This window comes from Corylus avellana, chromosome ca2 (genome assembly GCF_901000735.1).
Source record: "Corylus avellana chromosome ca2, CavTom2PMs-1.0".
Classification (NCBI taxonomy): domain Eukaryota; kingdom Viridiplantae; phylum Streptophyta; class Magnoliopsida; order Fagales; family Betulaceae; genus Corylus; species Corylus avellana.
In genome coordinates, this window is record NC_081542.1 from 6,302,951 (window position 1) to 6,328,732 (window position 25,782).

Consider the following 25,782-nt stretch of genomic DNA (forward strand, 5'->3'; position numbering starts at 1 on the left):
GACAGGTTCTTTCTATGCTGTGTAACATTATTCATTCTTCAAAGAAAAAGGAAAAAAGAAATAAAGAAGGTTAATGAAAGAGAGCATATTACTGTACAAAATGCGTTCCTTGTCGGACCAGGTTTCCCAATTCAAAGTGAGTATCCAAACATTCTGTTTGGATGAGCTCTCTCTCACGCATTTATTTGGTGCAGGAATAACGTATTGATTGGTGGACTCTTGAGCTTCTTCATCATTGGATTTAAAGAAAAGGCTAGAAAATATTAGGGAATATGGAATTTTTAATGGTATAATAGAAGGGTAGGATTTGGATGTGAAATAAAGAGGAAACTATAGGGTTTGGGTGGGAGCATCCTGGGCTATGAACAGTAACTTGGGAATATTATTCGGACTTTTGGTGTTTTGGGATTGTTTGCGAGCTATTTAATATAAGGGGATAAGGGGTGATTTGGGGCTCTTTAAAACAGGTTTATATGGAAATAAATTATGAAAGTCATATCTAATATTGGTTAGAGTTTCAAACAAAATTGCTAGAAACTGAAAAAAAATATATAAAAAAAAAAAAAAAAGAAATAAGGAAAGAAAAGAGACAAACCAAGGCATTACACTTGGTTTTTTTAAGCATCGTACTTTCCTTGTATCACATCTCGGAGAAGAATTGCATCACCAATCTTCAAGAGCAATCGTTGTTGAAAATTCTGCTACATTTAACCATTAGGTGAGCTTGGTGGTCGCACAGTCTATTTACAAGTACGAACATGATCGAAAACAAATAAAAAGATGCATGATTGATTTGTGAAACAACTCGTAACAGTGAGTGTGCATCAAAATTAACAAAAATATTTCTCCATGTCGTTTTCTTGAAGCGTGTGGTGAAACATTTAGACTGGGTATTTATAGGTATCACTTTAGTAGTGTGTTCCACCACTGAGAGAATAAATAGGTGGAGGCGAATAAATATGTGGAGGCTCAAGAGCTAAAGCACGGGAAACAAATTTATCAGATCTTGTTTTTATTGCGTGAACTGTACTGTATTATATTTCGCTGTGTATTTTTTTTCTAACGTAAACCCAAGTGGAAAGCCATTTAGCAGTCTTTGGGTTTCTAGAAGCACTTGTTCTTTATGAGGGTTAGACCTGGCATTATTGGTTCAGTAATTTAGTACGGTTATTAACATAGACTTTGTGACTAAATAATTGTATTTCTTTACCTGTACAAGGGGAAGGGGATTCTCGGTGCACTTTGTAGGAGTGGAGAGAGTTTTGGATTCAGGAGTTTAGCCTCTCTAGTCTACTATAATAGTTGGAATAATATATAACAAATTAGTTGCTTGCTAAGTCAAATCTGAATAGAGAGAACCTAGCTATGTATATAGAAGAAGGGTAGTCAATCACAAATTTTTTCATCGATTCTTAAGTAAATATTGGTTGAAAAAGATAATGAGCTAAATAAATTGTAGAAAAAAAGGAAGTGTTTTGCTAGAATATACAGTGCATACCTTGTGAGTAGTTTCATTCTCTTTTATTTATGGAGTGTTTTCTCGATTTAGAATTTAGTGTGCGATGAACTAATTCTACAGTATAAAGTGATGAATAAGCGTTCCTCTCAAGACTTGTATATGAGCCCTTGGATTTGAAAGTAGAAATAGTATGGTAGGGTGGAGATGCATTTAAAAAGATTTATTATTCATATTTAAAATGAAGGATTCAGTTCTATGTATGTGATTGTACAGCTTGTATCAAATGGGGGGCATATAGAGCTTAATATGGAGGGGGACCATTTAATTATTCATTTGAGAGGCCATGTGCAGCTTCCAGTCTCCATAGCCATCTCACATGTGCAGCTTTCAGTCTTTGCAACCGCCCTACTTTCTGCTGATGCAGAATTTATAAGAGTACCTGTACTGATGCAGTAGTTGTGCAGTACCTTTTGAGCTTGCTCTAAAACAAACACTCAAAACTCCGTTTTTTAACGTAATCCCAAACAGGCACGGGAGGAGGCCTTTGTTGATCATGTCGGTTGAGTTTATCGTTCTCCAAGAGGGATTAGAATCAAACTAATGGTGAAGAAACGTAATAGGAGATGGGAAATTTGTTCTCGTACTGACAGGGTGGGCTCAAGCATGTTTGGTTGCAGGTTTGTGATTCAAAATATTTGGCATGGAAGCTAGAGCTGAAATAAGCAGTCAAAACTTAAGGGCTTTGTTTGTGGGTTTGTGATGTACAATTGTTGTGGGTACTGACAAAGAACATTCATGCATAAAGTTTGTTGGGGGTCTCTGTTCATTCATGGCTCTGGATCCCCAATATCCTAGGCCTTTGTATTCTTATGGCCTTTGCCTTTGGCAATTGGCATCAACATTAATGGCTGAAATCTACGGAGTATACAGCAATTGGCCCCCACTTTTAGATGCCCTTCATGTCAAGGGAGATAGAATTTTTACCCAATCCATGCATTTACTGCAATCGCTCTCTCTCTCTCTCTCTCGCTCTCTTGGCTGATAATCTACAGAGACATGTCGGCCGGCCGGCCCCTCAGAAAAAAAAAAAATTTATATATAGAAAGTTGGCAGTGGCAGCATCCAATAAAGGAACCATATATGTTGTGCCTGGCAGGCGGCGAGGCTGCAGGGGCTTTGTCGTCTACGTGCATGTCTTTCTCCAAGCATGCACTTGAACAGTGGCATGGGTTCCCAACATCTGCAACAATGTCGTAAAACAATTGCCCAACTTTGTTCTCAACTGCCATGGTGTTGTCCCTACAGAAGGAGAGCCTCTAGCTAGCTGCTCTTTTGGCTGTAAAATCACCTCTAAGATTCGTTATCGGTCATTCTTAGATCACTAGTAAAATATTCTTTTAATTTTTTTTTTTTTTTTTTTTTTGTAATTTCATTCTACACTTCTGAATTATCACGCGATTTGACAAGTCCCATAAACTTCAAAACCTCTCAATTTGAACCAAAAAACTTTCAATTGCAATTAATTTGAACCCTTTCGTCAGATTTAACTATTAACTTTTAATGGCAATACCTAAAATGACCAAAATATCTTTAAATTAAAATTAAAAAAAAAACCTTGTGACTGCAATTTTTTTTTTTTTTTTTAACTTTATTTTTTAATTTGGAATTAAGGGTAAATTTGGAGTTTTATAAAAAAAATCAAGAGTATAAACGTCATTATCTCACTTTTAACGTTTAAAATTTGACGGAAGGATTTAAATTGATTGCAATTGAAAGTTCAGAGGTTCAAATTAAGAGGTTTTGAAGTTTATTGGGAGCTTGTGGAATCGCGTGGTAATTCAGGAGTTTAAAGTGAAATTACTCATTTAAAAAAAAATTGGAAAAATAAGCTCTTTTTTTTTTTTTTTTTTTTTAACGTTTGTATTCAAATAAACGTCATAATAGCATTACCTTATCATTTTTTTATACTATTTAAAAATTATTTCTCTTGGTTTAGGGAACACGAAAGGAATCGATCAGGTGAGTTTTTATGAATACTTATAGTTTCTTTATTTCCTTTGAGAGCCAATCAACCATTAATCAATCTACCAACATTGCTTACTAAGCCACTACCATCAACTCATCTCGGTAATGTTTTGAGGACTCCCTTGTATTCTATTTGGTACTATATCATCTCTTTAAATAAATAAAAAATTTATTTTATTTATTTTTGAAGTGGTGATATTAATATAGGCATTTGATGGTGGATTAGGGGTTTCGTTTGAAGCATCAAGACCATTTAATTTAGAGTTGGCTGCCCAACCATAAAGCCATTAACATCCATAAGGGCCCAGAGAAAAAAAGGATTCGATAAGGGCGCACCGCCATGCACACCCTGTCTAGTCAGACACGAAGCTTTTAATATTGTTTGAAAGTTGAGACTTCTCATTTTAAAAACACTAATTATAACCCATTATCAAACTCATCCATTCAACTAATATATCTAGCTAGTGTTAATTTATTTAATTGCGTTTTTATATTTTGAAATATAATTTCTTCATTGCTAGTTTAAAACATCACCATATATTTTTTCAAATTATCTATGTGGAAAGTTATGGTTTTTTTTTTTTTTTTTTTCTAAGCGAAAATGCGAGAAGGGGTGACCAATGTCATTTCTCCCATTGACGTGACCATCGGGGTTTTCACCTGCTATGGAATATTCGATTTTAGCCATAGTTACTGCCTAGGAAGGCGAATCCGTCACCACAGCTCCATTAAAATGCAAGTTGGTAAAATCACTTCTTAGGTAGTATCTGGTTCGTGGACTATTACCACAAGCGAGTTCAAACCCATGACCATTAGGAAGAAAGGAGGGAGGGAATTGAACCTTATTCTATGCTACTTTACCAACTCAACTACCACCTTGGTGATGTGGAAAGTTATGGTTAACTGGTTAACAACATCATTTTTATAGATATGCTCTTCGAATTTGGCCTCAATCATTCAGATGATAATTAGGAATTTTTTTTCTTAAGTAAGGATCTACTGATAGGTAAGGTTAGCTAAATCTCATCGACACAAACTTGTTTAGAATTCAATTGAGATAGAATTGTTATTCTCGAAAATCTCAAGTAACTATAATTATATATTTCATATAATTAGAATATGTAAAGGAGAAATATTTATACTTGTCAACAATTAATTTAAAGGAGCAATTTGACCCTAGCCTCCACATGTTTTTCTCCAACTTATTAGTTATGGTTTTTTAGTGAATCGTGAGACTATAATTGCTTTGATCCTTACAAGTTTTCATCCATATAATTGATTTCCCTCAATAAAGAGCACAGTTTCCTTCTGAGTATATGACACTATAATTACTTTTGACTCTTTCATGAGTTTGTTGAAGATTTCGTCACATATAACATTCAGTAGGGGCACTTTTTCTTTTTCTTTTTAGGGTGATCATTCAAAGTTAAAAAGGCAAAGAGATGTGATACACATCATCCCCTAATCCTTATCCCATTTTTTTACTTTTTAAACTCACCATTAAATCTGTAAGGCCATGTGTGAGTCCATATGTGCTCTACAGATCTAATGGTAATATCTAAGCTACTTAAATTGTAGGAGGGCCAAAGGGAACATTTGCCCCTTCTCGCCTCCAATGACTCCGCCTATGCTTGAGATTAACCATATTATATTGATTATCAATCACTCACTTTTTTCATTTAACCAAACCACATTACTCACAAGCGTAGATATTCTAATAAAGTTTAGACTTTTAAGTACTTCACGTACACTTGAAAGTCTAAACTATGAGACATGCTATTTAGCATTTTCTCAGCATTTTGAATTGATTTGGGTAAATTGAACATGGCATATCAGCTAAGAATGCTAAATAATATTTCTCTTTAATTATTATTCTTTTGGGGGAGTGTTTGAACTACAAAAACAAAAAGGACCTCTTCTATTCTATCCCTAAAATCTACAATGAAATTTCATGTAGAAGATTATAATATCCTAACTTATAAAAAGATGTGCTAAAATCTCCTAATAATCTGTAAAAGATAGGTGGAGTACTTTTTTTAAGGATGGACTTGAATTTACACTTGATCAATTTCATTAATTACTTATGTTTTTCGTACTTAGAAAAACAAAATCTAAGAAGATTCTAAGATAGACGCCCAAGCCCATTATAAATTTTGGTTACTTTAATAATTCAATCTAATTAGAACTACAATTTATTGAATTTTGAACTTGATCAGGAAGTAAATAGTTGGGTAGAGGTGGTGGAAGCAAAATTGAGCTTTCCGCTTTACACTTTCCCCGGTGTCGAAATGACGTCCGACTCTTCTCTATCGTAAGTCATTTCCATCCGGCCTTTGCCTTTGAAAAGTTGAAGGTAGAATCAAGCGGAACTTATCCCAAATCCCAAAAGCTTAAGCACCTAACATGTCAAATATTTAATTAAAATTAAAGTGAATTGACGGAGACAATGCTCGAATTCAAGAACTTTCGCTGTAATATCATATAAAATCATCACTTGTTTCAAAAAGTTAAACGGATAAAAAAATAGTAAATTTAATAATTTAATTAATATTCTAATAAAAGAATCGGATGAGACGAAGGCGGCACGTCGTCTTCGTCTTCTCCCAATGGTTCCAGATCTATAGTTGGCAATCTGCCACAACAACTTTTACTCTTATCATCAATTTGGAAACCCTAATTAGTACCGTGGCGAACCAGCAAATTAGTAATTTCAGGAAGGAAAGTCGAACATCCTTTTTAAGGTTTCCCGAAAGTCTACATCTTTTCACTACCAAAAAACCATTTTTAAGGCCGAAGGTCCATGACAGAAGGCTTCATCTTCACGCCAGGGCCCGCCAATAATTTCACCATTAAGCAATCATATTTGTAAAATTTAGTAAAAAAAAAGCACCAAATTTATCTTCTTTTATTTCCCTTTTCTAGCATTGGGCCCAAACATGATTATGCTTATCCAAAGTCTTTGGTTCCCACTAAGTTAAGCATTGATAAAAGTTCCTAAGTGGGTTTGAAAAAAAAAGGGTTAAAAAGATGAACGTTTATGATATGACATCGTATGCACCGTTAAATGTAACAATAAAAAAAAAATTAAAAAAAATACACTGTTAAATACAAGAACGTTTGGAGAGGTGGGTTGGAACATTTGAGGATGACGATGTAATTATAATTAGTGGGAAAAAGAAAGAATGGATATTTGCTCTAATATGCCTTAATGAAAGAGTAGTAAAGCCAAGAACTAAGGTTGTTGTGGGGCATATATGATGCAGTAGTTGTCTGTTTTTGTTGAGTTCACTTAAAGCCAATCATCCAATCAAATGCAGTGACCAATCAAACAGCAACAGCACCACAAACAACAAGAAAAACAAAGAGCAGCAGCTATTTTTATAGAGAATCTTGGAAAGGTTGTTGAAAGCATAGGCCTGAATTCATGTACATGTGAAGGGATAAGGGATAAAAAGGAATAGGTTAAAAAAATATAGTAAAATAAATAAAAACTGGATATATATCAATGTATCATGCATATGCTCTTTGAAGAACATGGAGTCCTATCTCTCTGCTATCATATAATACCAACTTAAAATATCTTTGGAGAAAGAGACGTTGGATTTTTCAGCTTTTATTGCCTACATGTGGCATCTGTACGTTTTTCCAATTATCTTCAACAAGAGAAAATCTATCAAAGGATGGATCTCAGAATTATGTAGATGTGACATGGCTTCTAAGTACTTCCACATCATCCCACTTTGAGCTTAGCGACGTTGAAAATGTAGGCTTATGTGTGCAATTGGCTCTGTTTTTTCTTCTGCGCACTGAAATCTTGTCCATCCCGTCGATATATATAAAATAAATCATCATACATGAATTATCTGAACATATATATATAGATTAGATTTGTCCAATGAGATGCAACCATGTCATCTGTATTCCCTTTACATATTTAAGGAAATTTTGCATTATCCGTGACGTTCACCGCCCTTATCCCTTTTTTGTTGTTGCAAGTTTGCTTTTAAGAGTGAGATCTACTCCAAGTTTGCGTCATTTAGTGTAAGGGCCGACTGACACACTGAGTATGAGACCAGATGCAGTTCATTGAGTATGAGATCGAATATGTTGCAGCTTTGTCATCAGGTCACTGCCCGTAGGAAATGACGATCTATAAGCTGGAACATAATATTAAGTCATTGAATATTAATAGATGAGTGGAGCTGCCAAAAAAGAAATGGCTACCATTGAGTCATTGACGATAAAGTGGGCCTTCATGGATGTCGGTTATTGAGTGTGGTGGTATGTTACGATCGTAAGTGTCTCACATGGCTTAAGTACAATCTTAACCATGTATATATAATTTCATGGGCGTCCTCTCCTTGCAAGCCGGTTTTCAATTTGTGAGTCGGTTTGTATCAAAGTTTCGAAAGTAAAAACAATATTTATACATGTTAATCATTCTGATGAATGTTTTTATTATAACAAAAGATTTTCTTAGTTTAATTAATGGGATATTAATGACATTTAAATTGGTTTAAAACATTTTCGAATTGAAAAAAGAATAATGACTAATTTAAGTGAAAAGAAGTAAGGAGTAATTGAGAGAGAAGTAAAGGAAACGGAAACACAAGTGAAAAGAGTGCGACTTTATTTGCTGTATGCATATATAGTCGGCACAAGAGGCAGGAATTTGAGCGTTTTCTCCTCAGAGAGTAAAACTTATTACATCTCTCTGAGAGTTTTTACTCTTTCCAAGGGGAAAAAAGACTGAAAGAAAGACGAAATGAATCTTTAAGATCTGGAAGTTATTGCAAGAACTTGAGAAAGCTACAATGGATGGTGTGGTTCAGTTGCAGAAGCAGTTGGTTGACTATACAGCCTCACTCTTTCATGAGGTCAGTAGACATGAACTGTATATGCTCATTCCAGAGAAGCAGGAAAATAAATTGATTTTTTATCTGCCTTTTTTGTTATACTCTTTGTCTTCTTGGGTTGGGTTTTGATGCTAAGTTTTTTCTGTGTGAATAGGGATTTCTGGATGAGCAGTTTAACCAGCTTCAGCAGCTGCAAGATGAAAGCAACCCAGATTTTGTGGTTGAAGTTGTGTCTCTCTTCTTTGAGGATTCTGAGAGGCTTCTCAATGAACTGGGAAAAACCCTGTAAGGACAAACAAGCCTTCCATCTTTTTCAACAATTCTCTTTTGTGCCTTGTTGATTTTTTTTTTCTTTCTGGGTTTGGTTTTACGTTGAAAGTTTTGTGTTAATGTAGTTGGGCTTCTTTTTTTTTTTTTTTTCTATCTTATTTAGGGAACAGAAAACTGTCGATTTTAAAAAGGTGGATGCCCATGTTCACCAGTTGAAGGGTAGCAGCTCCAGGTAACTCTTTTGTTTTACCTTTTTTTTCTCCCTTCAAAGGCTCATTTTGCTTGGATGAAAGTCATTTTCCAAGTATTTCAGTTGGTTAGCTCCTTAGACAAGATCAAAGCAGTTGGTATTGTTCTTGTATAGGTGGGTGATAGATTAGACTTGTTTTCTACTATTGTTTCCACTTTCAGAGCCATTTTTGTCTAGCATGAGAAGAAGCACATGTGCTTCAATGCTTCCAACTATTTCCTGACTTGGGTGAATAAGTTAAAATCAGCTGATCCAGATCTGGAAAACAATCCCAGAAAAATGAGAGTTTAAAGCCCATTTGGGTGATAATTGACTTGCTGTTTATCAATGAGGCACAAAGGAACTATTTAGTTCCAACACTCTTGCCCCACATGAAGGAAAAACTCATTTAACACCATCACCTTGCCACAATCATTAAGGAATGTATCCAGACATATTTTGTAATGAAACAAAAGAATCCTGCTATGGGAAAAGGGAAACTTTTTTCCTTTTTCTTCAACCAGATTTTCACTAGGAACTTGGTTCTTTCATGACAGTATTGGTGCACAGAGGGTTCAAAAACTCTGCATTGCCTTCAGGAATTGCTGCGAGGAGCTGAATACTGAAGGGTAAGTTTCTTACCACCCCATAGCAAAAACATGCTTTTATCTTAAGTTTGTGGAAATTATTTGTATTCTAATAGAGTAAAAGCCTTGGAATAGGTGTCTTAAATGTCTGCAACAAGTAAAGCATGAGTATTCTCTTGTGAAAAACAAGCTGGAAACTCTGTTCAAGGTAAGGAGAAGATCTTGCAGAGAACTTAATTATATGGCTATTTCAGCTTCTTTGTCTCCTACCCTCATTTTTCTACTTGTTTGCTTGTAGCTTGAGCAACAGACTATTGCTGCAGGTGGTTCAATTCCTACTTTGTGAGATCAAGTAAAGCTATCAGAGCAAGAGACCACATGGGGTTTTCGATTTGTAAAAAATTTCTTTAATTTCTTTCTTCTATTAGTCTAAGTTTCTGAAGGTTTGTATGAACTTTAGAGCTAGAGCATGTTTCATATTCACTCTAAGATCAATGATAAAGAATGTGAATAAATCCTTCCTCTTTTGCTCTCCATACTATAGCAATGCTTCTTATTATTATAACTGTTCTGCAATGTCTACAAAAACAAAGGACAGTTTTGAAAAGGCCTATGGTTGTGGTTGCAAGCCTTCTCAAACATTCCTCTAGATATATTCATGATTATAAATCGAGTTATTTAGTAGATTATTATACGCCTGCCATAAAACTTAATGATGTAGCAGCAAAAATCAGCCATTGAATCAAGTCATGTATGAGGCTAGAAATCCCATTAGTTGTGCAGAATAGTACAATGGAGAATAATGGAGGCTGCCTAGTCAAAGCAAATATGCCTCTATTTTCTTTGGGAAAGACAACATTTGAAAAGGCGACCTAGAGATACTCTCTTGTTGATGCTTTCAGATTTTACTTGTTTGATCCTTATAATTATATTCCAAAATAGGGTATTTCAGTAAATCATTATTTATTTTAAAAGTTTAAGTCACACGAGGTTACTCTATGTTATTCACAGCTTAAACTCTCCCCTAATACGTGAAATGTTTAATTGAAATGGAAGATGAACCTTTACTCAAATACTATGTTAAAAAGTCACCACTTATCTTCAAAGTTTAAACAATAAGTTGCCGTTTGCAAAACTTTGAAACTATATTTTCTTTTCCACCATTAAGGGTAGATTGGTCATTGTAGGAGCCTTAAAAAAACACTAGATTGTCATCGGGAAGCTGAATTGCTCAAGATTAAATATGCTGTATCCCTTATGTCAAGGCCATGTCTAATTCAAATTAATGAATTTGGAGGTCATGTTAACAATAGTGGGATTCTTCTTCCATTGAGGACAATCTATACACACTAAAACCAATTAAAGCCACCGACCGCCGACCATTTTTCATTAGCAACCCTACAACTTTGTTAAAATATTTTAAGCAGGAATTGAAAATTAAGACAAAAACCCACGTTGGTAAGCTGATTATTTTACAATCAAATGTTACCTGTAAGATTCAATGAACAGGTGTATTTTATAAGGTCAACTGTATCAGATTGGGGTGGATGTCTCCTCCTCTGCAGCTAACTTAAGCAAGGACAAAATACATGCTGTAATGCGTAGCACCTAATTGTTCCTTGTTGGTTAGTGGCCCTGTTCCTATAACGACCCTTTTTAGATGTATTCTTTTCTTTCTTTCCAGTCTAGGATGAAATTTCCTATGTTATTTGACTCTGTATAAGATTTTATTACCCAACCAAGTTCGAACGAAGATTTTCTGCAATTTGCTGCTCAAAGAGGAAGGGGCAGGAGAATTGCAAACTCCTATGAGAGAGGGCTCCCTATCCGAGTAGAGAGCATGTGCAAAGAGTCCATACTCGGACACGAGAGGACGGATTTCCAATTGTAGGGGATCCCAATCCACCAAACCCACTTGAGATGTCAAGCTATTTGGCTTGATTACCTAATACCCTAGCCAAAATGATCCAAATATAACCCAATTAGGACCATAAAATTTCCACACCCCTATTTTAATCACAACTCTCAGGTGAATAGGTCCTAAACTACTCTTAAGGCTTTACAAGGAATCTTGAAAGATGGGATGCCAATGTGATAGAAATTGAAAAATGGAATTAATTTAAGACATAGAAGATATTATAATGAGAAGAAAACAAACAACCACATCTTATTCAGAAGTCCAAGGCGGATTCTGTGCTCAAAGTTTCCACCTTGGCAGATTCCTTCATTACATGTATAACCTATTTTAATCATGAATTGCATTGTTCATAATCTCTTGGTTATATTATATAGAGGGTTTTATATATAAATTTTTTTCCGGAGTTGGTGCATGTATGTAGCAAGAACTAGGATGCATGACTGTTGACTCCTTATTCTTCTGCACATTTTACAAGTAAATAGCATATACCCTAGTGTCCAATCTGCCATTCAACCCCATTGCAGTACAAACTTTCAGAAAAATGCCCTGCGTATTCCACATAGATTGCAGAATGTAATGAAGACAAAACCAAGCATATATGAAATAAGAATTAATGTATATTAGGGTAATAGAAACCTGTGCACAAGCACATCTGATACATTTCTCAAGGCTTAAACTCATAGTGAATTGTAGTATTGTCAAGTAGATAAAATATATTTGATTATACTCAGAAATAGGATGATCGTTAATAAATTAAGGATTCTAGTCTATATTTATGAATTGTTTAAGATTGTATTTTTAAAAAAATTGCGATTTGAGAACGCAGAAAATTCGTATTTTCAAATCGCAAGCAACGAGGTACTTTTTTGAAAATGCACAATTTTAAAGGTCAAACTGCGATTTTGCCAAACACTTGACTGCATTTTAAAAATCACATTTTCAAAGCACATACTTTTAAATCGCAAACCCAAATGAACCCTTAGTCAATTAAAATGGATTTTCAAAGTTTAGAGCAAATCTCTTGAAGTCCAAGGCTAGCAAGTTCTCAAGGAGCTTCAAATTTTGAAAGAATTCCCAGCTATGCATATGAAACAATCTTCAAGATGTCATTCTCAGCTATGTGATACAAGTCCTCTTTCCGCATCATATTATTTAGTAAATTACTATACAATGTTGTGCAACTCAGATAATGTAAGAGTAAAAATCAATCTTTCATTTTTTTCTTTTGTTATTTACAAGTACTGATCTAATGGCTAATTTTTTGTCATATGATCAAGTTGTATAGCAATCATATAACTGTATACTAAATAGCATTATTTCCTGTGATATATCTAGGGCTTAATACTTGGTTTAATCATGGCATATACAGCTTTTGAAGACCTCAAGTAACAAGTACATTGTAGCATTCCCTTTATTCTTATAATGCCCTAATCAGGGCCCCATGTTTTCTCAAAAGTTTTTAAAAATGCCTTCAGAATGTTTTTTAAATTAGAATATGCCCCCTCTCCTCCCCTCCCTCCCAAATTTTTTTATTTTGTACTTTTACCCCAAAACTATAAATGCTAGTTCCGCGGATGCCCTCGTCCATTTCAAAATCCACATCCCAATTACATTCAATTATTGGTGTAGACCATCAAAACGTTGCATCTACTCCACAACCAAATACAAACACCAAACTCATTATGTAATTACTATATACTATTTATATGCATGTGCAGGCTCATCCATGCCCATGTGCATGTATGTCTGCTTAACTATTAAGATATATAGCATCAATTAAAAAAAAAAAAAAAAGATATATAGCATGCATATATTAAACTAAATGACAACTGTAGTACTATTCTTTGGGTTTAATGTATAGTTGTACTGGGCTTCAAGTGGATCCATATGCATCTTTGAAGTCCTAGGAAAATCCTTATAATTTATAGACTACACAATGTGTATAAGTGGTGGGAAGAAGTTTTGATTTTATCATCTTTTTCATCAACGCTGGCCCAGTGGAGGAAAGCTCTCCTCTATTGGGCCTGGCCCACTTTCTCAACTCGAGTCTTTTAAGTTTAGCAGCTTTCATACTTGAGGAACAAACAAAAGAATGTGGTGGCCCTGGTGGGGGGAGAGTCAACTTAAAAGCAAAAACAAACTAGCCAAGGAAATTTCTTTTAACCTACTCTAATGAATGCCAAGTGTCATTTTTTGGTATGTTTTCTTTAAGATTTTTAATAGTCATTTATTGTCATTTTACTAACTTAAGAACTCAAACATCAATTTTTGAGAAACCCAAACATATTAGATGACACTTGACACTTATTAGAATTGGTTGAAATATATACGTAGATTGAGTTCATACAAGTTCGAAAAGTTGCTTAAAGGTAACTCTTTAGCCATTTGAGGACAACAACTGTGCCCTTTCCCATCAGATGCAACTCTTAAAAAGAGGCAATTTTTGAAATGGTGCATCTATCGGCTATAAATAGACACCTCTCATGAGAACCTATTACCATGGGAGATTTACGGTGCGCGAGGGTGTGCACGGTTATAGTGTGATCATCCCATCACAAATATTCATCTCTTACTTGAGTAGTGGACAGGATTTCTTTAAGAACCAAAATTTTGCCCGATATCAACTCTCATCTATAGGATCCACATATTGGTGTTAGATCGTGTAATGGTTCCATGTGCGCACACTTTTGTCACTTCCTTATATGAGTCCACCCGTTACCATAATGATGAATCGTAAGTGTAGTGGATCACAAAGCAAACAATACTATTACAAATCAAGGAATTAAAGTTTGATTAACAAACAATACATAAAAGTCATGCATCTGAAAATGCTGTGCACATATGATTAGATGGACTTATGGACATAAAATTTGTGTATCTTATTAGCGGACTTGGATCTTCAGCTATTGGAGATAAAGCAAGTATAATTAATAAAAAAACTTTGTATTTATAAAACCACAGTTTGGATCCTAAGCAATTTTTTACACTAACTATTATTAACTTAAAAAATGTGAAAGAGTTCTTATTGAACTTATCTATCTCAATAAACGAGTGAATTGCTTGAAACTTACTCAAATAAATAGGATTCATAAATTTTTTTTCATATTTAATACTTGAATTGCTAGTTATCCACACAATCATAGCAAAAAATTTCTTGAAATCTCCATCCATAGACAAATTGCTGTAAACTAGAAGTACAATCTCCAAGAGGACCATCCCAATGTTACATCTCTATTAATGACCTAAATTCATTCCAATTTAGAACACTATTTTTATTTTTTGTTCTTTTTCTTCAAATAATATGATTTGGTTCTCTCTCTTTTCTTTTCTTTTTTTTTTCCCTTCATTTTTCATCTGGTTATGAATTTGGTGCTGTTCAATGTTCATGTATTGATTTGAATAATGGTAGAAGTTTTTTCCGGGCTAGAAGATGGCCCAGGGCCACCAAGATCAATCGCAGATACCAAACGAAAAGCATCCACGTGGCAGTATCATTAAGCCCACCCCAAGATGCCCAGGCCCACGAAAAAACGGCCCTACAAGATCCAATCTTTTGAAGCTTCTAGAAACCTCTTACAATTCCCAAAAAGTCCTCAAAAGCTGGGCCCCAAAATTTGAATCCTCAAGGCAACCCTCCACACCCTCCTTCGCTCTCCTATCCCTATCCCTTAAAGGATTTAAATCTCGCATTTCCACCATAAGTGCCCTAGCAAAACCCTAACCCTGAATTCTACCAATCCGATTTTTCTTTCATCACAGCCTTAAAAAAGAAAAAATGGCGAAAAAAAAAGTGACCCGTCAAGCTGAAAATCACAAAGAAGAAGCCGCTCAACCCCAAGACCAAAGCCAAACCCACCAAGCCAAACCAATGGATGACCCTTCAGAGAAGCTCCAGAACCTCAAGTCCCTCAACTCTCTGCTTCTCAAAGAAACCTTTGAGCGTAGGCAGCAGGTTGAGTCGTTGGAACAGGCCAAGCAGGCCTTGGAGGCCGAGTTGAATCGCTCTGGGATGGAGAAGGCGGCGCTGGAGGCTGAGTTGACTTGGGCGAGTGAGGAGAGTGTTGGGTTGGAGTTGGAGAAAAGTGTGATTTTTGCTTTTTGGGAGACCCAGATAGTTGAAATCGGTGTTGGGTTTGATGGGTTAGCGAGAGAGAAGGGTGAGATTGAGAAAATGAAGTGTGAAAGAGAGGCTGAGATTGGGTTCTTAAAGAAAGAGGCCAATGAGCTGGTGGCTAATCTTGAGAATGAGAGAGGTAGGCTGAGCCGGGTGTGCCGGGAGAGGGATTTGCTTAAGACTGAGATTGATGGTCATGTTCAGGAGGCAAATGGGTTGAGAGAAAATGTGGTTGAGATGGAGAAAAAAGACAAGAAAAGTGTGGGAGAGATTGAAAAACTGAAAGTGGAATGTGAAGGGTTATTGAAGGAAAAATTGGAGACAGAAAAGGCCGTCAAGGCCTTGAAGAGGGAGAAAGAATCGGTTCAGAGGAATTTGGAGCAGTCGATGGAGGTGATTAACAGTTTGAAGAGTGAGATTGAGGGGGGTATGACGGCGAAGAGTGAGGTTGAGAGGGAGAGAACTACGCAAGAAGTCAAGATTGGTGAACTGGAGAAAGACGTGGGGGAATTGAATGGGATTGTAATGACTTTGCGGGGGGAGGAGGAAATTTTGCACGCAAAAGTTTTGGAGTTGAAGAAAATGATTGGCCAAGCTATGGATAAGGAGAAAGAGATGGCATTGCAGATTAATGTGTTGGTGGAAGAGAAGAGGGAGAAGGAACAGAATATTGATAAGTTGAAAGATCAAAGGGATTCGGTCCAGAGGATTTTGGATATGACTAGCAAGGAATCAGAGGGTAGGCTGCATAAGATTGAGGAATTGATTCGAGAGGAAAGTGAGATTGGGGAACTGAAGCTTAGCCTAGAGAGTAAAATTGTTCAGCTGGAAACAGAAGTTGATAGTCTAAGGAGTGCTATATCTACGTTGCGGGAGTCTTGTAGAGGTGAAGCAGAGAAGAACAAACAATTAGTGTTTGAAGTTGGTCGCCTTAGGGATGCTTTTGATCGACTTACACTTGAGAGAGATGAGGTGCAAAAGGGTTTTGACGAGGAGAAAAAGAAAGTGAAAAGCATGGAGGTAGTGGTTTTAGAGAAGGAGAAGAGGATTGAAGAAACTGTGGAAGAGCTAGGGCAGATGAGGAGTGAGCGTGAGAATTTGATTGAGAGAAATAAGGCGATAGAAAGCGGTGTGGAAGTTTTGGTGAAAGAAAAAGATTTGGTGCAGAAGAACCTTGTTGAAGCCCAACGTGGAATTGATGATTTGAAGGCTAAAATGGAATCCGCAGGCATTAATTCAAAACGGGCATTGAGCATGATGAAGAACACCGCAGCATTGGTGTGTCATTCTACTGATGATAGGGATGGTAAGGAAGAAGTGGTTATCAATGAGCAGAAGCTAGAGGAAGAAATTCAACCGTATGCGGTGGAGTTGGACGCCATCAAGATTGCTTTCAGAAACAAGGAAAAGCTGGTGGAGGATATGAAGAAACAGCTTGATTTTCTCCAGAGCTCTGTGGCTGAGGCACATAAGAGGAAGAGTTTCTGGACTATGGTTTCTTCTGCAACTACAATTCTTGCTGCAGCATCTGTTGCTTATGTTGCCAGAGGACGCTAAGCAGTTAAGTTTTGGTTTTTAGTACGACAAGTTGCTTTTGGTTCTAGGATCAACTAATTAAGTTCCAGTTGACGAGAAAACTAATGGCGTTTTGGTACTTTTGGACTACTAAGATAATAATGTTTCTTTTCCAGCTGCTGAAATTACTATCTCGGAAAATCAGTTTAACTGCTTCTCTTTTTCGGTTATATGAAACAATCGTTCTTATGATGATAGCATATGTTCTTCCTATTGTGTTTTCTTTTGTTGTTATATTGTTTATTGTTCTTTGAGAAATAATAAGAAAAGAAAAAATAAAGGTAAAAATGCATCCTTGAAAATTGGTCTAATCTAATGTAACATGCCATCATATGAATGACTATGAATTAGAGGCTGTGTTATCTTAAACTATATAAAATCCATAGAGAGTCAGTACTTTGCATTGGATTATTGTTCCAAGTTTTAATGTCACAATTGGTTAGATATACTTATTGATGCTTTGTTTTTGGGTCAGTCTGATATGTATTCGCAATATGTAAGCGCAAATGCTATTACAATTTATTTGTTATTGATGAAAGTACATAGATTGCTGGGTTAGGCCTACAGTGACATTGTTCAAGCATATAATTACTTGGTTTTTAATTTCATGGAACTTAAAATTTGGAGAAAAATTAAACATAAAAAGAAATGGAGAAAAATCTTTATTTTTGCCAGTTGTTGATATGTATGCTTTTATGGGTTTTGTAATGCAATTTATGAGTCAGTGAGACAAAATTATGGTACTTTTTATCTAGGTCTGGTTTCTCTGTTTTTTCAGCGCAAAGTTAATCTTGGCAAAAGATTAACTAAACTACTATTACGCATTGATTATGTTATTCTGTGCTTGTAATCTTTTGTAATCTGAAAAGATTGTCTTTTGATTGGTGCTGCAACCATAATAGTGGATGGTGTTTTAACAGCTTTGTCAATGAGATCAACAATCAACTTTTTCCGAGTCTCATCCAACTATATGTAGATATGAAAAAAATTTGCTGTCAAACCATGCTTTCTCGAAGGTTATGTGTTACAATCCCTCTTTGCTTTGGACTTGATATGTCCATTCTCTCTGTCTCTCAAGTATTTGAGTTATAAGTAAGAGTCTTTAAATATAAGTTGTTTTATATTTGGTGTCTTTGAGTCGTCGGTAAGAGTTGAGGAGTCTTTGAAATTGTTTTGCAGTAGGAGTCAATTGCTACGGTTGTAAGTTTTATTTAAATCGAGTTTATGAATAAAACTGATTTAGAAAGAATTTTATTTTCAAACTCTTGGTTTGAAGGAGGTTTTGGTTCCCTCTAAAAACTTACCCTAAATTACCCTATTACAGACCTGGTATTCAGGTTTGGAACATTATGTTGACATTCAGTCCAGGCTTTTTTCATTTCTCATATCCCTTCCTGCTTATTAAGTTGGGAAAAAAAGAGGAAGATGAAAAACCAACTTAACTTTACTCATTTCTTTCACTTCTCCCAAAAAAAAGTGAACCTTTTTGTTTCCTATTACCAAGCAGCTTTTCTCACATTTTTTTCCCAAATTAATCGCTTCTTATTATTATTTTTTTTAAAAAAAAAAAAAACACTCAAAACAACTCTTTACAAAAGGCACTACTCTATATCCACTCTATTCCATGATAGGGAACCACGCTTTTATTAGGAAGGCTTTGCCTTTTTCTCTTAATAAATTATTATTAAAAAAAAAAAAATGCCGTTTGTTTTGACTCCTTTTTGGGTCGTGGGCCATTCTTCAATACCAATCAATTGGTAGACATGAAGGCTGCAAGTATTCTGGAGATAAGAAATGCACAAGAATCCAATGGGTTTTCTGGTCCTTATTGTTGTAAACTTGTAATTTCTCTGTACAGTAAATGAAAATGGCACTGTATTTTTTATTTTCTTCTTTAACAGACTTTTTTGGCAGTGCTTTTGGTTTCCTTTTTCTTTTATATTCAAATTCAGGGAAAGGAAAAGTGGGGGTTTCCTTGTTTTTCAAGATCATAATAATCCTGCTATTTTTGTCTCTTCTTAGAAGTTTAGGGCTTCACAGCTTGGTGGTATATATGGTACATGATGGTAGCTGCTATTTGAATTTCAGTATTTCTGTATTTCTGTATCTACCCTTATAAACACATTTATTTATTACATCAAAGAGAAGAAATAATTACAGGCATAGGCATCTGAATTCTGAATTGTTGTACTCAGACAGCTATACAAACAGATGACCAAGAAAGTTGTAAATTTAGTGTTTCTGCAGGATGCAATGAACTCGGTTTCTCAGAAATGTTGTCCCTTCTATTTCCTGTGTGTATTTACTTTCATTAGTAAAGGAATTTACTACAACAATGGTAGTACTGACAGATATACAAACCCTACCAAGATAAGATAGTAGTAAATTTAGTGTTCTTCACAAGGCTATGAACTCAGAAAATGTGTGTTGGTTTTTCCTAATAAGATAGAGATAAATGCAGCAAGTTTCCTTTCCCACTGTCACATTTATGCTTCATCTGTATTCTGTTGGGGCATCATAAAGGCTTAAATTCATTACTATAAGATGTGGCTCAACTTCCTCTCAAAGTTCTACATTTTTCAATACTATTAATAGGCCTTCATACAGCTGGGGTTTTCTTCTTCTTCTTTTGTTGAAAAAAAAAACACAAGTACTATAACAATCAATAAATACGGATACAAATTTAAAGAAGGAAGGATGAGAAAATTGTGAGATGGTTTCAGTCCATGCCTTAACAAGACAAGATAAGGAATTTTTAAATGGGCATTAATATTGTCATCAAGGATGGAAACAAGGGGGGGGACTGACAGCGATCATAGCCCTTCCCTTATATTTTAGGATTTTTTAACCTTATTGTAATGGCCCCCTTCAGAAAAACAAAAAAAAAAACATTCAATACAGTTCGGCACCTTTAGAGTTAAGTTTCTCGTTCCGTCCCTGATTGTGATAAAAGATTAATATCAGCAAAAACTACGTAGATTGTAACCATGCAATCCTTATCAACAAAGGGGTTTATTTCTAAATCATTCTTTTTTTTTTTTCTTTTTTTTTTCTTTGTGTTGCATAGCTATTTTATGTATCATTGCCAAAGCATATATATATATATAGGGGGCTGAAAAAGTTGAATAAATAAGGCTGCATGTCTTTTTCACAAGCTTAGCTGTTGGTTACCATATACAAGTATTCTTTTTATCATTGTGAAAGCAAATCTCAACAGCTTAAAATGGTCAGTTCTCCTGTGGTCCCTTGGAAACATCCAAATCCCAACCACCACTGTATTGAGTGTTTCCCTTTCAAAGCAACCCAACTTTTGTATTTATCTGGCATCCCAAGCCCCAAATTACTCATTTTAAACAGGATTTTAAGGACTAACCAGGTTCAATCAATCTCCCTCAATGGCAATAAATAGACTTATCTCACTTTGTTTTCAATCATTCCCTCAGACTGTATTCATACCCTTTTTCTGTCAACTCTCCTTCTTTATCAAGGATTTCTACGTGAACAGCCACGAAACCACACCTTCTTCCCCCTTATTTTAGGTTTATATACACACTTCATGCTACATATATTTTACTCTCTTTTTCTAAACCCTAAAAGCACCTTCAACTTCATCATCTCTGTAGTTTTTATTTTTTTATTTTTAATCTTTCTCTTGCAGCTGCAAATGAGTTATAACTAGTATTCACTATCAGCTCCACCCTAAACTTGGTATGGGTTCTTTTATGCTTGTTTAGTAAATGAATAAAGAAGATCTAAGTTTGACATACGGACTTATTAACAAACAAGTCAAGCTTGAGCACGAGCAAAAATAGGTTTATTAGGTTTGCGTAAGGTTGCAATTCATGTTTGTATGTCAAGTTTGAGACGTGTCGTGACGAGACATGAGTATAAAATTAACTAGATCAACCATGACTCGACCCATTTAACTAATTGGGTCAAATTCCTTAACCCTAGCTTGACTCAACTTGGCTTTGCAGTCCTTTATTCTCGTAGCATCTTCCAACTCAAACTATTATAGTTTCTCATATTCAGCATTCCAAGAGAGAGTGAAGTGTATAGAAGCTTAGGAACCGAACTTCTTTCAAAAATTGCCAACTATTTGAGCTGCATGTTACTTGCGGGTAATCATCAAAACTTCCACAGATTCCTCTATAAAAGCACTAAGGGGGAAGGAAAGAAAAAAAAGAACCCTAGACAAAGCTTGAATTAACTCAGCTCTGTCATCTTTGCTTCATGTCCCGTAGTTTATTCACCCACACAACCACATAGCAACATTGGTATGGAATCTGCCAAACACATAATTCAGGTCTCTGTCACATTTGATCATGTATTCAGGGAATATAAATAGGAAAGCAACTCCAAGTCGAAGCATTGTCAATGTTTATAAAAGCATTTTATGTACAGTTGCCAAGTACACTGTCAAACATCAGCACAACGAAGAGAAAACAACCCAAAAATGGAAGTGAAGGACCAAAACAAAAAAGAAAAAAAGAAAAAAGAAAAAAGGAAGGGAACAGCCAATAAGCAAACACTTTATATAAGCTAGAACATATGTACGAACATACAGGATCACAACAACATGGACATTTTTCTGCCCATGTTCTAAAATTAGAGAGAGATATATATATATATATAACTGACACTAGCGAGGCACCGATCCCAATTGATCGGCCACCAAATGTTACCCCCCACACTCTCGTCCTCCTCCTCTGCGTTGCTGGAAGGCATAATAATGGGTAATCTTAGATTTGGTGGGACTGCTAAACTTAGTCAGGTGGCTCTCCTGCCACCATGAAAACTGCATCAAACCAATACCATAGATGTCCAGACAATAGGATATCCACCACAAAAACATCCTGATCCAGCTACATGCTGAACCATACCTTCAGAACCCAACAATCAAGCCCAGCCATTCTTATACCAAGAAGAGAACCAGGCTCCAGGAAGCAGAGTCTGAGCGACGCCGATGAATAAAAAAGTAAGTAGAATTACTACACAATCTTTATATACTGCACACAACCTCCTAAGAACCCCAACTGGACAAGCATTTGTTACAAATGGCTGCCTGTAGGTAAAAAAAGTTAAAAGCTTATTAACAGTCAGAACTCACAAAGTTACTTATCTCACCCATGACAGTATAGAAGTGGTTGTTATTAGGCAACAAGTAAAAGCCAATTGTTGCCTGCTCCAGATACAGAAGTTTCACTTCTTGGCCAGCCTTCTCAAGTCCCTTGACATAAGCCAACTGCCAGTCCTGAACAAGGTCTAAACCAGCCACCACAACAAGGCTTTTTGGGAACTTAATTCCTTCAAGGATTTTACCCTTGGGACCAAATGGGTTACATGCTGGATGGTCTCTATCTTCCCCGTCAGGGAGAAATGCTTTCCAATACCAGTCTCGGTCTTGGATTGTGACAAAATATTTCCCGTCTAATCGCTTTTCAGATTCAGTCCTCTCTGGCCCACCAAACATTGGGTTGAGCAGTATATTGCCCAAAATTTCAATATCTGACTCTACTGCTCGTAAAGCAACATGATGTACAATGTTACCTCCAGAACTATCACCAGCCAAGTATATATGAACTTTTGAGTCCTTACTTTGAAGCCATGACCTTGAGTTAACCCACTCAAGAGCTCCCCATCCGTCATCATAAGCACATGGATACCTATTTTCAGGTGCACGGCGATAATTCACGGAGACCACAACAGCCTTACAAATGCCCACTAGTCGACGACAAAGAGTGTCATATATAGCACTGTTTGCAGAAGAGTGAGCAAAGCTTCCACCATGAAAGAAGATTATGACAGGGACAACCTCAGCGGTCATAGGCTTCTCAAGATCAACAATGTTTAACTGAGGTTCTCCATCTTGGGCTGGTCGATAGATCCGGCTAAGGAGGCTAGTACTACGGTCAATAATCACATCGAATGAGAAAACCCCATCAACCGGATTTGCATTTGCTGGTACTTTCCGATCAAGGAACTCCGCTAAGTGCCGGTTGAAAGTGCCATCAGGACGGCGAAGAAGATTGTAAGCCAACTTGAAGTTGGATATCAGGACCCATGTATTCAGAGGTACAACCATCTTTGTACAAAATAAAGTTGAAAAAAAAAATCAGAAAATTTCACAATTCAGCATAACAGGTTACTATGAACAAAAATAGTAAAATATACCTAACTGCAAAAAATCCCATTCAATTTAATCTTAAAACGGAATATGCAAACAGTTTCTTTCATATACATGAAACAGATTTTCTTTCCTTCCTTTACATTTTTGTTTTTGGCAACAAAATGCAACTGATTCAGAAATCAACAATAACAGTAGGCACTAAAACCTAGAAAACCCGCAAATGAGCAGGAAATCGCTTCGACAATACCACAAAAACTTCAAATCAAAATTATGTGCCCCAGAAATTTAGCTAATACTCAACTTTCCAGACAAAATCATAAGCTGAACACCTGCACAAGAAACCACCTTGACCATTTGATCTTCACATCCAAGTGAAAACCAAAAGTTCAAAAACAAAACTTAATTAAAAAAAAAAAAAAAAAAATCCAGATTTTTATAAATAAAATCAGAAACCAAGGCACCCAAGTAATGAAGACATAAATGAATTAATGTAGAACAAAGACCCATTAGCTTATTCTTATTTGATATCAAAACCCGAGGAAGAACTGCCCCAAACAGATGAAAATCAGCGAAAAAAATAATAATCCAACCTTCAAGAACAAACCACAACCCCGTAAACCAAATCCCAAGCATCAATCACTTTAAACAAACCCATTTCTTACCTCAAAGTCCCAAATAAAACTGCCTCAAACCCAAACTAAAACTAGCAAAATAGAAAGAAAAAAAGAACAGAAATCAACTTGCCAAGAACAAAATCACTAGTCCAGAAATCTAATACCTAGAACCCCCTTCCAAAAAAATAAATAAATAAAAACCATCAAAGAGCTTCCATATTTAAACACATAATCATCAAGAACTCTGACCAAACAAAACAGACGCAATCAAAATATTCAACAAATCAAATATAAATTCATTACAATACCTTGGACTCATTGAGGTTGACTTCATTACTCCCAGCCATCAAAACCGGTCCTTCAAAAGAGCTAAGTAGAAGAACCTCAGGGAAAGACTCCAATTATAGATCCTTCCAGAGAATCAAAGAAACCCCACTTCACAAGTGCTCACAAATTCAAAAACCAAACACAAACAGGCACTTAATCTTATTTCCACTATCTTTCTCTATAAGAACACTTGCGTTAACCCATTATTCCAAGCAAACAGCCCCTAGTCCTACGCTTTCTTCTCTCCAAGATAATGTTAAATCTCGGTGCAATAAAACAGACACGAAGAGAGAGAGAGAGAGAGAGTGTGTGTGTGTGTGTGCGCGCGCGTGTGTGGAGGGGGGTGAATGATAATAACAGCGGGCGTACGTTAGCAAACATGTAAAGACAAATGCTAACGTACGACGGGGGCCAATGAGGACGAGAGAGACGACAAGCTGAGCGGCCGAAAGAAAACTGTGGTGTGGGACCCACCCATCTAAACTATAATTATTTTTACAGAAACTTTTCCTTTTTTTTTGTTTTTATGTTTTATTTCTGACGCATTAATTAAACTTTTTTTTTTAAAAAAAAAAATTGTTTTATTTATTTATTTATTTATTTTTGGTTTTTGGAGACATAAATCGAAGAGGAAACGGAGACAACGCAGGAGCTTTCCGTGCGTGCGGCAGAAGCCAGGCCACGTGAGGACAAACGGAATCCGTCACAACGCGAAATGACTTTTGTACCCTCATTCGTAGCTTTATTCTACAAAAGTGCCCATGATAGGGAGAGCCTGTTTTGTTTGTAAGCTAGTGTTTTGTACTGTAACTGAGGAAATTGTCCTTGTCAATATATATATATATATATATATATAGAGAGAAAAAAAAACTATCACGTAACTCAAAGGCCACGCTTGTTTGTATTTTTGTTTTTCAAAATACTAACTTCATTTTTAGTTTTATACGACGATTCTCAATTTTTCACACTTTTTTTTTTTTTTTATAAATTATCATTAAATTAAAATTTAATAAAAACGTAAATATATTAAAATATATATATATATATATCCCAAAACACGGTTATAAACATTTTCATTATTATCGAACTCTCATTAACTCTTTTTAATTTAAAACAAAAACAATGTTATATACTACTATCTCATTTTATTTTTTCACTTTACTTAATTAATATAACGCATTCACAATACTTGATAATTAAAAAAAAAAAAAAATTAGTATATAATATTAACTTTTACATAAAACTGAAAATACTATTGCTCAAATTAAAAAAATAATAATAAAAAAATAGAAAAAACATGTGCTGGTTACAGTTGGAAACTATGCAGCTGTTGGGTTTGTTTGTCAGACAGAAATAATAAAAAGTTTTGACCAGCACATTGGACGCATCTAAGCTGATATTAAGCTAATTTGGTCACCTATTAAATTGCATTTGGCGTGCATACTTTAATGAAACTCTACACAAGGAGTGACAGCCTGACAGCTCTTCACAAGCCTCATGAGGTGCCCTCATGCTACCCTGCTCTAATATTAATGCATGGATCCCACTCTTAAAAGTATCATATTTTTTACTATTATGGGTTAGGAATCTTATACATAGTGACCCCCTAATGATCCAACTTGTTTAACTTTCAAAACTTTTCTCTCAATTTTAAATTACTCATCAAAATCCTCTATCT

General features: G+C 35.6%; 3 protein-coding genes across 3 annotated transcripts; 2 read left to right on the plus strand and 1 right to left on the minus strand.

The window, feature by feature from the left end:
- The first annotated feature begins 8,082 nt into the window (after positions 1–8,082).
- LOC132170939 (histidine-containing phosphotransfer protein 1-like) lies at positions 8,083–9,960 on the plus strand. Its single transcript, XM_059582098.1, has 6 exons — positions 8,083–8,361; positions 8,495–8,625; positions 8,774–8,842; positions 9,397–9,468; positions 9,562–9,634; positions 9,725–9,960. The coding sequence occupies exons 1-6, from the start codon at positions 8,299–8,301 to the stop codon at positions 9,770–9,772; spliced, it is 456 nt and encodes a 151-aa protein (XP_059438081.1). The 5' UTR covers positions 8,083–8,298; the 3' UTR covers positions 9,773–9,960.
- A 5,029-nt stretch (positions 9,961–14,989) lies between these two features.
- LOC132170948 (uncharacterized) lies at positions 14,990–17,246 on the plus strand. The gene has a single exon (XM_059582108.1). It carries the CDS (start codon positions 15,120–15,122, stop codon positions 17,013–17,015), a length of 1,896 nt encoding a protein of 631 aa, XP_059438091.1. The 5' UTR covers positions 14,990–15,119; the 3' UTR covers positions 17,016–17,246.
- Positions 17,247–21,539: 4,293 nt separating this feature from the next.
- LOC132170533 (gibberellin receptor GID1C-like) lies at positions 21,540–24,407 on the minus strand. The gene is made up of 2 exons (XM_059581543.1): positions 24,086–24,407; positions 21,540–23,118 (listed from the first exon to the last, which is right to left on the minus strand). The coding sequence occupies exons 1-2, from the start codon at positions 24,122–24,124 to the stop codon at positions 22,126–22,128; spliced, it is 1,032 nt and encodes a 343-aa protein (XP_059437526.1). The 5' UTR covers positions 24,125–24,407; the 3' UTR covers positions 21,540–22,125.
- Between the last annotated feature and the right edge of the window lie 1,375 nt (positions 24,408–25,782).

What these genes read in the sequence shown, in the direction of transcription:
- LOC132170939 (XM_059582098.1), top strand. Translation starts at nt 8,299, where the DNA reads ATGGATGGTGTGGTTCAGTTGCAGAAGCAGTTGGTTGACTATACAGCC. An exon ending in CAGCCTCACTCTTTCATGAG is followed by an intron (nt 8,362 to 8,494) that starts GTCAGTAGACAT and finishes CTGTGTGAATAG; the next exon opens with GGATTTCTGGATGAGCAGTT. An exon ending in AATGAACTGGGAAAAACCCT is followed by an intron (nt 8,626 to 8,773) that starts GTAAGGACAAAC and finishes TATCTTATTTAG; the next exon opens with GGAACAGAAAACTGTCGATT.
- LOC132170948 (XM_059582108.1), top strand. Translation starts at nt 15,120, where the DNA reads ATGGCGAAAAAAAAAGTGACCCGTCAAGCTGAAAATCACAAAGAAGAA.
- LOC132170533 (XM_059581543.1), bottom strand. Translation starts at nt 24,124, where the DNA reads ATGGCTGGGAGTAATGAAGTCAACCTCAATGAGTCCAAG. An exon ending in TCAACCTCAATGAGTCCAAG is followed by an intron (nt 23,119 to 24,085) that starts GTATTGTAATGA and finishes TTTTGTACAAAG; the next exon opens with ATGGTTGTACCTCTGAATAC.